General features: G+C 38.1%; 1 protein-coding gene and 1 non-coding gene across 6 annotated transcripts in view; one reads left to right on the top strand and one right to left on the bottom strand.

Moving 5' to 3' along the window:
• The window catches only part of LOC126248988 (serine/threonine-protein kinase stk11-like), a 131,770-nt gene extending 116,222 nt beyond the window's left edge, over positions 1-15,548 (bottom strand). For all 5 annotated transcript variants that reach the window (XR_007545577.1, XR_007545578.1, XR_007545579.1 and 2 more), the window contains exon 1: positions 14,817-15,548. Coding sequence is in view for 2 of the 5 variants with exons in the window: in XM_049950553.1 (XP_049806510.1) it covers positions 14,817-15,157 (341 nt within the window). In the remaining 3 variants the exon portion in view is untranslated. The remainder of the gene's footprint in view (positions 1-14,816) is intronic.
• Trnal-caa (transfer RNA leucine (anticodon CAA)) lies at positions 10,552-10,626 on the top strand. Its single transcript has one exon. It is a non-coding gene; the product is annotated as a tRNA-Leu (tRNA).
• Positions 15,549-18,835: the final 3,287 nt, after the last annotated feature.

Genomic DNA, 18,835 nt, shown 5'->3' with positions numbered 1-18,835 from the left:
TATTTTCTTGGCACGTGTAGAACCTCTAGGTGTGCTGGACTGAATGTGTTGGGTATTTTTTAAAATGAGAGTGCAACAATTCACATACAATTATTCAATAATAATTGTAACAATATCATTTATCATTTCTCCAGTTGCTGCATGCATGTTTGGACTGATTGCAATACTAGTATCATCCCAAAAAAGAACTAATTCTGCTTGTTGTATAATAGACAGAAGGTTGTTTACATGCATGGGAAACAAAAGTGGACCTAAAATAGATCCTTGTGCAACCCCCATAAGTGATTTCTCCCTAGTCAGACTGATCTATCCTGCTTACATTGGTTGAATTATTAAGTACAACTTCCTGCATTCTTTTGGGTCCTATACCATCAATTTTGTGAACCTTTAGTTTCTCTAGGGCAATATTATGATTCACACAAATGTCACAGGTGTAATTGTTGTTGTTTTCACTGCAAAGACTAGTTTCATGCAGCTCTAGTTTATTCGAGCTTCTTCATCTCTGAATAACTACTGCAATGTACATCGATTTGAACCCGAACACAAAAATTTATTTGATGGCCATCCACAGCTAAAACACTCCATGTTGAGTAAAAAACACCACTGCAGCTGTATGGTTACTTAGATCATCAGGTGAAGTAAATTACAACATGAGACTGAAGTGCAATTTATATTAAACTTTTCCTCCATTTCCTAGAAATTCACTCCATTCTAAAAATCATGTTGCAGTCCATTATTGTAGGCTGCAACAATGTTGCAGTCCATTATTATAGGCTCCAACATGGTTTTTTGAATCAATTGAAATTTTAGGAATCAACGGAAAAGTTTAATATCAATTGCACTCCAGTATCATTGCAATTGACTTCACCTGATGATGTAACTAACTTTACGAACCCAGTCATGCTATTTAAATAACCATATGGCTGCAGCAATAGTTTTTACTCAGAATTTGAACCTGCTTACTGTATTCACATCCTGGATCCCCTCTAAAATTTTTACCCATCACACTTCCCTCCAACATTAAATTGATGATTCCTTAATGGCTCAGAATAAATCCTGTCAATCAATTCCTTCTTTTGATAAAGTTGCAAAATAAATGTCTTTTGTCCCCACTTCGATTCAGTAACTCCTCATTAGTTACCAATCTACTTATATAATCATTAGCTTTTTTCTACTGCACAACATTTCAAAAGCTTCTACTCGCTTCTTTTCAGAACGGCTTGTTGTCCATGTTTCATGTCCGTACCAGGCTACAGACAAATACCTTCAGAAATTACTTCTTAACATTTAAATTTATATTCATTGGTAACAAATTTATTTTCCCCAAAAACAGTTTTCTTGCCATTGCCAGTCGACATTTTATATCCTCTGAAATTTGTCCATCACCAGTTATTTTATGGCCCAAATAGCAAAACTCCATCTACTACTTTGAGTGTCTCATTTCCTAATCTAATTTCCTTGGAATCACCTGAGTTAATTCAACTGCATTCCAGTACCCTTGTATGCTTCTGATGATGTTCAACTTACAGTCACCTTTCATGGCACTTTCTGTTCAACCGCCTTTCCAGATTCTCTGCTTTCTTAGACAGAATTAAAATGTCAGTGGCAAATGTCAAACTTTTTATTTCTACTCCTTGAACTTTAATTCTTGGTCCAAATTTTTCTTTGCTTTCCTTTACTGCTTCCTCAATGTCATCAGGGACAGGGTACTATTATTTCATGCTCCATCCTCAACCACTGCTTCCCCTTCTGACTGTTGTCTAGTTTCTGTAAAAGTTGTAAATAAGCTTTTGTTCTCTGTATTTTACCCCTGCTACCTTACCTTTGGAGAAAAGGAACCACTTGTATGAATATCAAGAGCTCAGATGGAAACCCAGTTCTAAGCAAAGAAGGGAAAGCAGAAAGGTGGATGGAGTATATGGAGGGTCTGTACAAGGGTGATGTACTTGAGGACAATATTATGGAAATGGAATATGTAGATGAAGATGAAATGGGAGATATGATACTGCATGAAGAGTTTGACAGAGCACTGAAAGACCTGAGTTGAAACAAGGCCCCGGGAGTAGACAACATTCCATTAGAACTACTGACAGCCTTGGGAGAGCCAGCCCTGACAAAACTCTACCATGTGGCGAGCAAGATGTATGAGACAACCGAAATATCCTCAGACTTCAAGAAGAATATAATAATTCCAATCCCAAAGAAAGCAGGTGTTGACAGATGTAAAAATTACCGAACTATCAGTTTAATAAGTCATGGGTGCAAAAAACTAACGCGAATTCTTTACAGACGAATGGAAAAACTGGTAGAAGCCGACCTCGGGGAAGATCAGTTTGGATTCCATAGAAATATTGGAAAACATGAGGCAATACTGACCCTAAGACTTATCTTAGAAGATAGATTAAGGAAAGGCAAACCTATGTTTCTAGCATTTGTAGACTTAGAGAAAGCTTTTGACAATGTTGACTGGAATACTCTTTCAAATTCTGAAGGTGGCAGGGGTAAAACACAGGGAGCGAAAGGCTATTTACAATTTGTACAGAAACCAGATGGCAGTTATAAGAGTCGAGGGGCATGAAAGGGAAGCAGTGGTTGGGAAAGGAGTGAGACAGGGTTGTAGTCTCTCCCCGATGTTATTCAATCTGTATATTGAGCAAAGCAGTAAAGGAAACAAAGAAAAAATTTGGAGTAGGTATTAAAATCCATGGAGAAGAAAAAAAAACTTTGACGTTCGCCGATGATATTGTAATTCTGTCAGAGACAGCAAAGGACTTGGAAGAGCAGTTGAACAGAATGGACAGTGTCTTGAAAGTAGGATATAAGATGAACATCAACAAAAGCAAAACGAGGATAATGGAATGTAGTCAAATTAAATCAGGTGATGCTGAGGGAATTAGATTAGGAAATGAGACACTTAAAGTAGTAAAGGAGTTTTGCTATTTGGGGAGCAAAATAACATCATGGTCGAAGTAGAGAGGATATAAAATGTAGACTGGCAATGGCAAAGAAAGCTTTTCTGAAGAAGAGAAATTTGTTAACATCGAGTATAGATTTAAGTGTCAGGAAGTCGTTTCTGAAAGTATTTGTACGAAGTGTAGCCATGTATGGAAGTGAAACATGGATAGTAAATAGTTTGGACAAGAAGAGATTAGAAGCTTTCAAAATGTGGCGCTACAGAAGAATGCTGAAGATTAGATGGGTAGATCACATAACTAATGAGGAGGTATTGAATAGAATTCGGGAGAAGAGGTGTTTGTGGCACAACTTGACGAGAAGAAGGGACCGGTTGGTAGGACATGTTCTGAGGCATCAAGGGATCGATCACCTATTTAGTATTGGAGGGCAGCATGGAGAGTAAAAATCGTAAAGGGAGACCAAGAGATGAATACACTAAACAGATTCAGAAGGACATAGGTTGCAGTAGGTACTGGGAGATGAAGAAGCTTGCACAGGATAGAGTAGCATGGATAGCTGCATCAAACCAGTCTCAGGACTGAAGACAACAACAACAACCTTCAGAATTTCAAAGAGTGTATTTCAGTCAACACAGTCAAAACCTTTCTCTAAGTCTACAAATGCTATACATTTGGGTTTGCCTGTCTTTATCCTGTCTTCTATGATAATTTGTAGGGTCAGTATTGCCATGTGTGATCCTACATTTCTGCAGAACCCAAAGTTACCTTTCCCCACGGTTGGCTTCTACCAGTTCTACCGCTCTTCTCTACATCATTCATGTCAGTAGTCTGCAAACATACCTTATTAAACAGATAGCTCAGTACTATTCACACCACTCTGTATCAGCTTTCTTTGGAGTTGAAAGTATTACATTCTTCTTGAAGTCTGAGGGCATTACACCCATCACATACAGTCAGTTCCAAAAGCAAATGTACACCATAATTTTAAATGTAACGTCTGCAGCAATATCTCTGGTAGTGGTCTCAAATCTGCACTCAATGTCCTTTAGCACAGTGTATAGATAAACAATGTGAAAGTTAACTGTTTTGTTTTGACAGTTGCAATTTCAAATGAGTCCAAAATATCTGAAGCACCATGAGGCAGTGTTCCTTGTAAATTATCCAAAGGGACCAAAGCTTTCATAAGCAGCTGCTGCTAAAACTCTTAGAAAGTCAAAGACATTCATTGCAAAATGGGTCAAACAATATTTAGAAGCTGGAAATGTGGATAATTTACCTGAGAGAAGGTAAGGTGCCAAGCTATAATCAATAATGGTGGCGGCTGGATTAACTATTAGGTAATTGTGCAATTAGTAATAACGTGTATCCTCATGTAAACATATATTTATAATGTGTGTCTTATACAGACAACGGTATGCACTTTCTTGTGGAACTGACTGTAGATCTTGCACACCAATTAATTAGGTACAGGTACAACACAACTAGAATCTCAACACAACTTTATTCCACAGAAGAATTAACAATTTGAACACAGTATTTAGGTAATATTCAGTACAAACCAATTATGTACACAGAGAGCTCTCTCTCTCTCTCTCTCTCTCTCTCTCTCTCTCTCTCTCTCTCTCTCTGTGTGTGTGTGTGTGTGTGTGTGTGTGTGTGTGTGTGAGTGTGAGAGATGCCCTCTATGGAGGACACTGCACTGCTGCATGCACAGCCTTTGTCAAATTTTACTCCTGGTATCAAATCTCCCATCTCAAATGGCTCTGAGCACTATGGGACTTAACATCTGAGGTCATCAGTCCCCTAGAACTTAGAACTACTTAAACCTAACTAACCTAAGGACATTACACACATCCATGCCTGAGGCAGGATTCGAACCTGCGACCATAGCGGTCGCGCAGTTCCAGATTGAAGCGCCTAGAACAGCTCGGCCACTCTGGCCGGCCTGTCCCATCTCATCTTCATCTACTTCCTCTTTCCAATCTCTAATATTGCCTCAAGTTCACTCAGTTGTACATTCTTGCTTTTACATTTTTCCCTTCTTTGCCTAACTTCCCATCTGAGCTGTTGATATTCATACAGCTGCTTTTACACCTTTCTCTTCTTTGCCAACTTCCCATCTGAGCTGTTTATATTCATACAGCTGCTGCTTCTTTCTCCAAAGGCCTCTTTAATTTTCCTATGGACAATATATCTTTTCCCATGTTAAACATGCTTCTACAGCCTTCCATTTGTCACCTAGCCATTCTTGCTCAGGCATTTTGTACTTTCTGTCAGTCTCAAGTTTTGGACATCTGTATTCCTTTTTGCCTGCTTCATTTTATGCATCTTTATGTTTTCTCCTTTTATGAATTAAATGTAATCTCTCCAGTGATATACAATGATTTCTACTATGCCTTGTCTTTTCATCTATCTAATCCTCTACTGCATTCACTATTTTCTCTCTCATATTTTTATCTCTCAAAGCCACCCATTCAAATTCTACAGTATTCCTGTCCCACATTTCAGTCATACATTGCCTAATGCTCCCTCTGAAACACTCAGTAACCTCTGGGTCTTTCAACTTATCCAGATCCCATCTCCTTAATTCCCTGCCTTTTAGCAATTCTTCAGTTTTAGTCTACCGTTCTTAACCTGTAAATTGTGTTCAGCATCCACGTCTGCCCATACAAATGCCTTACAGTTTAAAATCTCTGTCTTATCCTTATACAGGTTGTATCAAAAAGAATAATCTGATTTGGCACATCTATATTTCTGAAACTAATAAACATATACAACAAGTTTTATTTTTTGATGAACAGGAAACTCAAAGGTTTTTTCATGCCTTTTCATACATGTTCAATATGGCCCACCCTTGAGGTGCACGGCATATGTCAATATGGTATTCAAGCTGTTCCCACACTGCAGTGAGCGTGTCCTGAGCTACAGCTTCCACAGCTGCTGTTATGTGATGTCTCAGTTCATTCATTATTGTTGGTAATGGAGGCATATAAACAGTGTCTTATGAAATAATCACATACAGTCAGGTCTGGTGACCTCGGAGGCCAGTAATGTAAGGCTGAATCATTTGATCCAGTGCAACCCAACCATCGTTCAGTAGTCCATTGATTAAAAATTCCTGCAATTCCAGATGCCAGTGTGGCGGTACCCCATCCTGTTGGTAAATGAAGTTGTTCAAATTAGTCTCCATATGTGGAAAAAGAAAGTTCTGAAGCATATCGGAATATATGTTTCCTCTAACAGTCTTCTTGGTAAAGAAAAATGGACCATACAACTTTTCCTGTGAAACTGCACAAACCACATTAAATTTTGGAGTGTTCCTCTCATGCTATACAACTTCATGTGGTTGTTCTGTACCCCATATTCTCACGTTATGATGGTTCAGCTTTCCATTTAAATGGAATGTTGCCTCATCACTAAACACTAAGTGATGAAGAAAACTGTCATCCTCCATCTTGCCAAGAAAGAAATTATGTAAGTAAACACAGTGTTGTTTGTCACCTTCACAAAGAGCTTGCAGTAGCTAAATTTTGTATGGTTTCATGTGTAAACACTGACGCAACACATGTCAGATCGACTTTGGGGGCATGTTGAGCTGTCGAGCTGCATGGTAAACACATTTCGGCAGACTCCTTGTGAAACTATAGCAGATGCGTTCGACGTCTATGTGAGACACTTGGGGATGGCACAGTGATTTCCCTTTACACAAACTACCTGTTTCTCGGAATTGTTCATGCCATCATCCAATGTTCAGTGCTGCAGGAGGATTTACACTATACCTACAGTAATACGAAAGTCATGCTGAACAGTTATTACTCACCTGCACTCTGCAAATCGTAGAACACAAAATGCTTTGTACTAGAACTGAAGCGGGTGCACACTGCACACCTAGCGAGAACCATGTAAAACTCGAGATTTGCTCTTTCCAACAGTACATTGTTCACACACATACCTCAAAGAACATAATAATTATGATTTTTTAAAATCACATGATCATTTTTGATACACCCCATATAATCAATCTGAAACCTTCCAGTGCCCCAAGGTCTCATCCATGTGTACAATCTTCTTAAACCAAGTGTTAGTTATGATTAAAGTATGCTTTGTACAAAATTCTACTAGGCACCTTCCTCCGTCATTCCTTTCCTCAGTCCATATTCTCCACTATTTTTCATTCTCTGCCTTTTCCTACTGCTGAATTCCAGTCCCCCCCCCCAATAACAATTCAACTTTTCTTTTCCACAATTATTGGAATAATTTCTTTTATTTCATCATATATTATTATTTTTTTAACTGAAGAGCCAGTTGGCATATAAAACTGTACAACTGTGGTGGGAGTTGGCTTCACGTCTATCTTGGCTACTATAATGTGTTCCCTACGCTGTTCATAGAACTTTATCTGCATTCTTATTTTCCTATTCACTATTATACTTACTATTTCATTGCCCCTATCTGATTCTGAATTTACAACCTTGAACTCATACGACCACAACTCCTGTTCATCCAACCACAGAATTTCACAAATTCCCACTATAAATTAAAATTATCAATTTCCTTTTTAAATTTTCCAACCTACCAACCGAACTGAGGGATCTTAAACTCCATGCTCTGACCTGTACAATGCCCATTTTGATTTTCCTGGTGCCTTAGAAAAACCACAGAAAATACAACTGGCACTACTTTGTTTTTTTAATGCTCTTGTTTAGTAAATGTGAAATGGCTTTCTCAGTTGCACAACTATTCTGAAATTCGAACTATGATTTCCAGAAAATATTATTGATGCTCAAGAGTGATTTCATCTCAAATCATACAGGTCATGTCAACTCGTGGTCATGAATTTATCTGGAAAAGATATATATGAAACCTCTATATCATAAGTGTTAAGAAACACAGTATTTTCATTTTATTTTAATTTTTACACATTGTATGGAGACCTGGTGGACGTTTTGCATTAAAGCTTCCTCTTCGTGTGCCGAAATTTAGTTGACACCCGCCCACTTATACGCTTCCTTTAGCTTACAAATTTAAGATGGAAATATGAAATTTAAGTTAATTTTTCCACTTAATTTTTTTTTTTCTAATTTAAAAAGCCACAGAACGCTATCTTTGTTGTCATATTACTAGATACTACTGACGTAATTATAAACAGTATCTTCTCTGTTCCAGTTGTCTGTATTATGTAAATATTTATTACTGAAAAAGCAACAAATTGTATTTTTACAAGTTTTTATGAATTATTTATGTGAAAAATCCATCTTAAAAATTTTGAGTATTACACAAAATATTGTTTGTTTAACATGTTAGTAGTCACTGCAAACAGAGTGGAAAATATTTTTCTGTGTAAAGCGTTAAAAATTTTTCAATATTCTGCGTATTTTGCATCATTGAATTTCTGCTGTAAAATATGTATGTCGGCAAGACTTTTTCCAGTTCTCTTCTGTTTATAACAAAGGAGTGAGAACTTGCACATAAACCATTCCACATTGAGTTTTACATTTGGTTCGAACTTTTTGTTAGACACAATGTCAGTGACGAACTACAGTAGTTAAAGAGTTAGGTGTGTGGACTATGAAAAAAGACAAGAAGGTGGTGTTTAAGAAAAGTGAAAAACACTTCACAGTTGTTGGATATCTGCCACAGGTATTGCAGAAATATCTTGGTTGTTCAAGTAATGGTACAGCATCACATCCATTGTGCAGGAATTGCTGCACACACTCAACAAGAAATTTAGTGGCAACCCACCTGAACAATCACCAACACAGGAATGTTAAACTGAAGAAGACAGTGCAGATTCTTATATTCCTGGGTATGTAGTTGTTGATGTGTTGAATGTTAGTGTTTCTGCTGTAGTCCCTACTATATCCCTCCTTAGCCCCTTAACCATCCAGGAAAGGTAAGAAGCATAAGAAGAAAACAGTATGTAAAAAGAAAAGTGGAAGAAATTGAAACAAGTTTTACACGAGCAACATCTTCAAAAATTTGTTGGTTGATTGGTTGATTTGGGGGAGGGGGACCAAACAGCGAGGTCACTGGTCCCATTGGATTAGTGAAGGATAGGGACCAAACAGCGAGGTCACTGGTCCCATTGGATTAGTGAAGGATAGGGAAGGAAGTCAGCCATGCCATTTCAAAGGAACCACCTCCATATTTGCCTGGAATGATTTAGGGAAGTCACGGAAAACCTAAATCAGGATGGCCGGATGCGGGTTTGAACAGTCGTCCCCCCAAACGCATCAAAACTTTGTGAAGTGTATAGTGTACATGCATGTGGTGCAGAACCTGAAGATAGTGATATGTGTACGAAATGTAATGTGTAGTTTTAAAACCTAAATACTACTATCTCAGCAGCCACCTATACTGAGAAGGTACAGTTACCGACACTGATACCAATTAGGTACTCTAAAGCAGCAGATACAGAAATACATACCCACTTCCTCACATTATTTGATTTCAGAAGCTTGTAAAATAACAAGTGAGAAAGGTATTTGGGCATGCCCAGATTCTTACTGCACACATGCATAGCAAGATGATACGCTTACTGTTGCTCTGGAATATTACCTAAGTGATGGCAAAGACTGCAGCACGTAAAGCCCTAACCAGGCTGATGTTATTTCTATTAGCTAAAAATGTTGAAAAAGGTAAAAAGATACATGACAAGATCAATAAGAGAAGCGTATCTCCTAATGAAAAAGGAGAACACTAATTGAAAAATTAGTCTCACAAAATTCTACTACTCATGACCAAAATGGGTAACATGCCAGCCAGTGAAGGAAGTAGTACATGTATTTACTGCACTAATTTGAAACTTGTTTGTTTTGTCATAAGTGTCGCAGGAAAGAAGTACACAGATATGTACCTGATGCTTTTGTGTGTATGTCAAGAGCTGCAAGACAAATGTTTGTTGCAGGAGAGTACAATGTATCCTGGTACTGAAGTGATGACTGTTGAAGCATTACACCTTCAAGATACTGACAATGACATAACCTATGGATTGTGGGAGGGAGGAGAGTTGGTGAAAAAGACAGTAGAACAAGAGAAGTTTGTTACAGAGGCTAGGCATTGCGTCATGAAACAAGTAACCCACCATTTTATCTGGAGAATTCAGAGACAGGCCACAGCAGAAGTAAAATCAGCCACATCCCAGAATACTAATACATTAGTTCTTCATTTCAACTTGGCTGAGTGCTGATCTGTTGCTTTGCAGAACAAAATTCAAATCAACCACTGGCACACCTCACAGGTACCAATATTCACATGTGTTGCTCACTTCCTTGGAACATAATACTGTTTTGCTGTTTTCAGCGGTGATCTCATTCGTGACAGTGCACATGCGTGCTACGCAGTCAGCATAGTAATTAGAATGAAATTGTCACTCTACAGCGAAGTGTGCGCTGATATGAAACTTCCTGGCAGATTAAAACTGTGTGCCAGGCCGAGACTCAAACTCGGGACCTTTGCCTTTCGCGGGCAAGTGCTCTACCAACTGAGCTACCCAACCACGACTCACACCCCGTGCTCACAGCTTTCTTTCAGGAGTGCTAGTTCTGTATGGTTCGCAGGAGAGCTTCTGTGAAGTTTGAAAGGTAGGAGACGAGGTACTGACGGAATTAAAGCTGTGAGGACGCGGTGTGAGTCGTGCTTGGGTAGCTCAGTTGGTAGAGCACTTGCCCGCAAAAGGCAAAGGTCCCGAGTTCGAGTCTCGGTCCGGCACACAGTTTTAATCAGCATAGTAATTGATGACATAGCATCTAGAAGCCATTCATTTCCCTAACATGTGTATGTGACTAAGGACACAGCATCTCATTTTGAAAACTGCTTTCAGCTTTATGAGCTTGGTCAATACTGTAGCACAGGGAGTTAAGACAAAAAAAATTGATATTTCCAGCAACAGGTCATGGAAAAAGTGCATGTGACGGGCCATGAGGTCTCTCTAAATCTCCAGCATGAAGCTGCTGATGCTGTAAGAGATGCTACTGTATTTGTACACACCGTATCAATATTAGTAACATGGGCCTACATGAAATTCTAAATGAAAGTAAATTAAGGGAATTCCATGTCTGTGGTAGGAATTCAATCAAGTCACTACTGGGTTGCATCCTGGAGTGGCACATAAATTGCAAAAACAGTTCTCCATGAAATGCAGAGACCACAGTATACATTAGAAGACTAGTGAGCCACTTCATTTCTTGTGTGTGTAACAATCAGTGATGGGTGGGACAGATAATAAGTGTGCCTCATGAGCTGCAAGATACGAGGGTTGGAACTTTAATAGTGGCAACTATTTATTTACAGCTCGTACAAAATAGATACATGTTTCAATGTTTTACTGACCTTAAAAGTAGTCACCACCACTGTGTATAACCCATTGCCAGTGATGTGGAAGTCGTAGGATACTCTTAGCAGCACCAGTTGTATTGACAATTCGAGTGGCGCTGTCTATTTCCCGATGAATTTGTAGCAGTTCTGAAGCGAGTGCCGTGAAGTGTTTCCTTCAGTTTAGAAATCGAGTTGAACTTACGAAGGCTTAAGTCAGGGGAGTGCAGTAGGTGGTATAGCACTTAGCAGCCCCATCTGTCAACAAATCAGTAACGGCTTGCACTGTTCATTTTTGGAACACAACCTACGACCAGCTAAGAGACAGAAGTGATGACACTTTCTGCAGGACCTGACCATCATTTTTCTGGACAATGCTCAAGCATGTACACTGCAAGTTGTTACCAATTTGATTGACTGGTGGGGCTGCTAAGTGCTATACCACCTACTGCACTCCCCTCACTTAAGCCGCCGTGAGTTTAACTTGATTTCTAAACTGAAGGAAACACTTTACGGCACTTGCTTCAGAACTGCTACAAATTCGTCGGGCAATAGACCGCGCCACTCGAACTGTCAACACAACTGGTACTGCTAAGAGTATCCTACGACTTCCACATCGCTGGAAACAGGTTATACACAATGCTGGCGGCTACTCTGAAGGTCAGTAAAACTTTGAAACACGTATCTGTTTTGTACGAGCTGTAAATAAATAGTTGCCACTATTGAAGTTCCAACTTTCGTATAATCATCTCCTTTATGACACCTCATGGTCCTACTAATGCTTTCAAATGGCCACCATCAAAAGATCAGTGTGCAGCTCCCATTTCCCAAATACTGCTCTTGCTGGATCATCCTTGTCCATCTGCAAATTCAGCTCGGCCACAGAAGTTCAATGAAAAGCAGATGAAAATAACAAATGAACGCTTTTCAACAGTGCAGTGTTGATTGTTACATTGCAGACAATTTTAATTAATGGAAAGGCATGAAGAAGTAAAATCATGACAGAATACGATAACAATTTGTGAATAATGTCATAAAAAGAACAATAGGTAGGCCTATTTATCTCATTTTTGTTATAAAATGTTTTTGAACAAAATTATGAATTGTTTTCCCACTCACTTATAATGTTGTAAAGTAATTATTTTGATTCAGAAATACCAGTTTTGCATGACATTACTTAAAATCAGCAATTAGTTTAAATATTTAATTGTCCAAGACTTTTTGACCTTGACAGTTGAGCTAGGTATCTCTAAAAATTTCTCACACTCTAATTGTGTATTCCCTAAGTACAATGACCAACTAACATATCATAAATTTTTTTGAAGACTTAGGATTGGGGTTTTGGAGAAAATGATTTCTAAATAACCAAAAAAATTTCAGACTCTCATCTATATGTAGAAATATTTTGACAGTTTAAGAATGTCATGTGTTAATGTCATGTCATAGCTGAAAAGTAGCAGTCCTTCCATTTTATCATTTCTCAAGACAGTTAACATCCTGTGACTTTTCACATTTTCTAAACATAATTTTGAAATTCACAAAAAGTTACAAATTTTCATAGTTTATCACCTTTGGCTCTTTATTGCAATTTTCCCTTTCGTTACAACATTTTCACAAGTACTCTCATTTAGAGAGGTCTGCAGCATTTCTCGTATCATCAGAAAATCATAATATTGTAGTTTCAGAGAGGTATCATGTGGAACTTCAACTTATATTTTTTTCAGCAAACTTTGAAATAGTGATGTGACATTTGCTCTTGACCTGTATGATTTGAGATGAAATCACCCTTGAGTGGGGTGCTATTCTAGAATACTTCGTCTCAAAAAGTTTGGAAAATGGTGTCAGTAGTGAAACAGGTAGTTACTGACACCTCTCCTATCATCTGTCTTATGGAGTGGTTGAACAATGGTATAGTCCTATTGCAATCTCTTTGGAAAACTGCACCAAGTTATTGATTTATTACATATTTCAGAAAAGACAGTGCTTATTACATGGTGTTTAGTATTCTGTTGGAAACAGCATCAATACCACACAAGTTTTATTTTTGAGAGAGTCATCTTCATTTCAGAGGAGGGGAGTGAGACATCCAGGAAATTGAATTTTATGTGGGTTGCCTTTTCAATATACTGCACTGATTTTTCTCTTTAACTGTTAGTCCTCACATTTTCTAATACATTTAAGAAATGATTATTGAACATATCTGCTACCTAAGACTGATAATTTACAGCCCTTACACTTAAATCAACACTGGCATTATCCTGTTCTGCCACCTGTTGTCTTGTCTCTTATTTTACTGCATTCCACATAGACTTAAGTCTCTTGTAGGAATTACTTATTTCTGACATATAGTGCATGTTCCTTGATTTCTTAAAAATAACTTTTCCTAGTAGTTTATGAAGTGTGCAACTTCTGCACGATTTTTAGCCATTGTTCCCAACAGATATATTGTGCTTTTCCTTTCATAAGATATTTTTGTGATAAATTGTATTGTATGTTAACCGGGGGACTAGAAACAACGGAGATGCTCCGCCCCTGCTGCAGTGGTCCACAACGACTATCGCAGTCCACTTCACACCTCCACCGCCCTACACCAAACTACTCTTTCAGGGTTACTGTGTGCTTTGGCCCCTGGTGGACACCCCCCCCCCCCACCAATGGAACGTCTCACACCAGACAAGTGTAACCCCTACGTATGCATGGTAGAGTAATGGTGTATGTGGAGAACTTGTTTGCACAGCAATCGTCAACAGGCTAGCTGAGGCGGAATCAGGGGAACCAGCCTGCATTTGCCAAGGCAGATGGAAAACCACCTAAAAACCACCCACAGACTGGCCGGCTCACCGGACTTATACACAAATCCGCCAGGCAGATTTGTGCCGGGGACCAGGCGCTCCTTCCCAATCCAGAAAGCCGTGTGTTAGACAGTACGGCTAACCGGGCGGGCTTTGTGATACATGGTCATATAATGTCATTTCTAATTAGCTTGCACAAAAAGCTATTTACAAATACTCATATGAATTTATCATGGAAAAGATTAAATTTTATGTCATCATTTGGTTCATTAAAAACTTTATCCAATGTTAGTAAACTATTATTAAAAACATTTATTGTTTGGAGTAAGGTTTTACTGCCACATATTACTCCTCACTACATCCTTCATGTGACCAGAGGCATTTAGGGTGACCTCAAAAGCAATAAAAGTACCATGACTATGTTCCATCAAGCACTGACAATTTAGGGTGGAGGGCAAATTGAATTGCTATAAAGTGTTCTGTCAGCAATATCGAGAGGCTGCAATGGTCGTTATAACAGAATTTGTAACCCAAATATAACATTTCATACTGTAGACAATGCACTGCCACATCACCTAAAGTATTACACTATCATATGTAACCCAGCCAGACTACAGCACATAAAGATATGTACATTCAGAACAGCCCTACACAACTATGGTACATGAAGAATATAAAATACACACACACACACACACACACACACACACACACACACACACTGAAAAGTAATTAAATGTATTATTAATAATATAATTTAACAGCTATAAATGCAAATCTGTTAATTAGTACTCACCTCTGAACATTCTGTTCCCCATTTGGGATTCTCCTCAGTTTCTTCTTCTTTAATATTTTTACTGCTCTTCTGCAGAGAGAAACTGTGTCTAACAGCTCTTTTACTTTGCTGTAACTGCCCTCACCTAGCAAATCTCCCATCACATATTTTCCAATTATTTTACATTTCTTCTTCCTTCTCTGATATATAATCTGATCTGAACCTACCCTGTGGAAAAACATGTTCATATCTGAATCCCCTCCTGTGACATTCAACCATGGTTCTTCACCCAAATCACCAAAAATTCCTGTGGTGAGTTCTTCAGCCTCTGGCTGGTCATTAAAAATAGCCGATACTTCCATACATGCAGTTCTTACAATCGTCAACGGCGTAAAATAATTAAATAATGGGGGATCATGGATTAACTTAGTTCAAACTAGACCGAAACTTGGGAACCACGACAAATTACTATTAAAAACTGTTTCAAAAATAAACAAGCAGGGGAACACGTATCTTCAAAACATTACTACTGCAGGCAAACATAAGTTTCTTGAAGAAGTTGTATCTGCTAATGTATACACAGTGATTATTTTGACGTAAATAACACCGGGCCTTTCAATCTAAGGTCTCTTTTTCACAACACAAATGATTCGAATCGTACTAACTGTCCATTTCTTATTTACACGTATACCACTGTCACCTTCGTCTGCTCAACATCACATCCTTTTCTTTCACCTCCGCGCACGGCCAAGACATTTACAGAACCAGAACCAATACATCTTTGGTTTACAGCAATCGATATACAGGTCTACGAAGTCGGCCAGGCATAGAGTATGTATATTTTTGGAGTGAGGACAGTCCACAGCCATGTTCTCAACATCAAACCAGGCTAGTTACTTGATTTTGGGACGTCGCTGTCTGTCTACAGTTTTCGGTAATAGTGCAACTGTAATAATACACGTATTCGTCTTGTGTTATATACGTTTCTGCGAATTTAAGTTTTAGTAACAGCTATGGTGCAGTATTGTCGTTGCTACGGATGTAAAGAAAAATACGCAAAAGAACGACCAGCTACTTTTTACTGGTATGTATAATAAATGTATAATTGTAAGTATCGTATTGATATGAGGCACTTTATATACTGAAAAATATCGAAACACGGTTTTATAATGTGATATACTGTAGAGATAATTTCTGCGATTTTAAGGCCATGTGTTTACAAGTCAAGTGCTAAATAAATTTGTAAGTGTGTTCGGGCAAACTGCCAGTTAATGTATATATAATGGTCATATAAAATCCATACATGACAGCCTGATTAATTTCCTCCAATTTATACAAATTACCTTGTGTGTATCAGAGTACTTCTTCGTGTGACAGTTTCCTAAACAGCTTCATTGGAATGTAATTAATTAGAACAGATTCAACAATATGAGTCAGTGTAATAGAAAATCTTAAAAAAATATTTTTACTGTCACTTCTTTTATTGCTCCAAAACACAATCTTTGGTCTTGTATTTTTTTGTGCATAGTGTATGCTTTTACTTTTCTGATGAGATAGCAAAAACACACACACACACGTTATAGATATTTTACTTGTTATTAAAAACAGAAGGGTAAGAAAAGAAAAACTAGAAAGAATAATGGACAAGCAGGTAGTCCAAATCACTTACCGTATGTGCTGTAACAGTATCAAAGTTCCAAATGGGTTGTTTTATCTTGACACTTAGGCGCCGTCTATAGTTTCATTGTAACGTAACTAATTACAACAGAGATTTGAAAATACGAATAAGTGCAACAGAAAACATAACAAAATATTGTTGGCTGTCATTTCTTATCACGTTACCGCAAAAACGTAAGCGGAACCTGAGCTATGACACTGTGACGAAAAGGCACAATACAATTGCTCGTCACATCTTTAAGTCAACTTCAATTCCTGGTATCAAACTGCTAAGATATCGGTATAACTCGTATAGAATGCCCCCGATTGTTCATCAGAATACGCTATGTGCTATATGGGCCAAAACGTCCATCCCAAAATCATGAGACTTGAGCTGTAGGAAATGTTGCAGACAGAATTATCGTTCTAAGCATCAAATTGCTGAATCCATAGGTATTTATACTCTATGGTGTTAGGGACCACTAGCGAGAGTATTGAGGCATATATAGCCATGACTGGCTATATTAAATGATTGGATGGCTGAAGTATGGCAACTACAGAAAGTGAAAGAGAGAGAGAGATTATGGCGAGAGATTTTCATGTATATGATAAATCGCTTCCCTCGAAAATTTCCACCCTTGATACCTTCTCTATGTTACCACATATGACGTGTCGCTGCTATCATTTGTACTGTGATTGAACCACACGCGAGATGCCTAATTGCTTCTACCATTCTGAGTGGAATATGTAAGTTCTGGATAACGTTTACCAACTTACAGTCTTCTGTAGTTGTTGTCTTCTGCTCAGAAAACAGCACATAGATAGTGAATTCTTTATCGTGAGGCTGTAATAATCTGTCAGCGAGGAACTGATATTATATGAGTAATAAAATTTTAAGTTGGTTTGTTTAAACTGGATGCCAGTCGCTTATATTAGCAGAATATGAGAAACTGCACAGTTGTATTTCACTTTATGAACCACAACTAATTTCTATTCTGCACACTTTCCCAGAGAATGGAAAAAATAATGAAATGTGCGTTTGTGTAATTGTTATCAAGTAGTACTCAATTACACATTCAAAAAACTAGAGATTGCTAATTAACTTCAAACCAACACCGACTGCAGTAGACAACATGTCTGCCCCGCTTAATTGCCTACTGAGTTTTTACATTTACAAATTAGAGATTGCCATTTTTTTATTATTCTGCTGGTAATTAACGCTTTTGAAATAACAGAATGATGGTCTGCTATTCAGAGATACATTTAAATGAAATGCAAGTAAATTCACTGTTTAATTTTTTCTGATATTAATAACAGAAGTTTATCATTTTGGCGCACTAATTCCGAACACAGCAACCAACCACGAAGAAGAACTAAAATTTAGGTGGTCCTTCTTATGCTACACATGCCGAATAAACCATCTGTAACCGATACCTCACGCCACATTACGTCATCTTATCACTGCTGCCTTCTCAACTGCTCTAAGGCGAGCTTCTTGTAGAGGAATATGATGTGTGAAATGCCAGAAATATTACACAATGTTACATTAGATCCTACCATCTGGCTGTGGCTGTGTTGTAGTGAATCGAAGTGTTTGTGTACCTTTGTCTCTTCCATTTAACACGACATCACAATGTAATTATGACAAACAGAACGTTACTAAAATTATACCATATCATCATGGCAACAAGTTATAAGAGTCGAGGGGAGAAAAGGGAAGCAGTGGTTGAGAAGGGAGTGAGACAGGGTTGTAGCCTCTCCCTGATGTTATTCAGTCTGTATATTGAGCAAGCAGTAGAGGAAACAAAAGTAAAATTCGGACTAGGTATTAAAATCGATGGAGAAGAAATAAAAACCTTGAGGTTCGCCCATGACATTGTAATTCTGTCAGAGACATTAAAGGACTTGGAAGGGAAGTTGAACGGAATGGACAGTGTCTTGGAAGTAGGATATAAGATGAACTTCAACAAAAGCAAAACGAGGATAATGGAATGTAGTCAAATTAAGTCGGGTGATGCTGAGGGAATTAGATTAAGAAATGAGACACTTAAAGTAGTAAAGGAGTTTTGCTATTTGGGGAGCAAAATAACTGATGATGGTCGAAGTAGAGATGATATAAAATGTAGACTGGCAATGACAAAGAAAGCTTTTCTGAAGAAGAGAAATTTGTTAACGTCGAGTATAGATTTAAGTGTCAGGAAGTCGTTTCTGAAAGTATTTGTATGAAGTGTAGCCATGTATGGAAGTGAAACATGGATAGTAAATAGTTTGGACAAGAAGAGATTAGAAGCTTTCAAAATGTGGCGCTACAGAAGAATGCTGAAGATTAGATGGGTAGATCACATAACTAATGAGGAAGTACTGAATAGAATTGGGGAGAAGAG

Source organism: Schistocerca nitens, chromosome 3 (genome assembly GCF_023898315.1).
Source record: "Schistocerca nitens isolate TAMUIC-IGC-003100 chromosome 3, iqSchNite1.1, whole genome shotgun sequence".
In the NCBI taxonomy this organism is placed as follows: Eukaryota; Metazoa; Arthropoda; class Insecta; order Orthoptera; family Acrididae; genus Schistocerca; species Schistocerca nitens.
The sequence above is the reverse complement of the archived record's forward strand: the minus strand, read 5'-3'. Positions and strand labels throughout refer to the sequence as shown.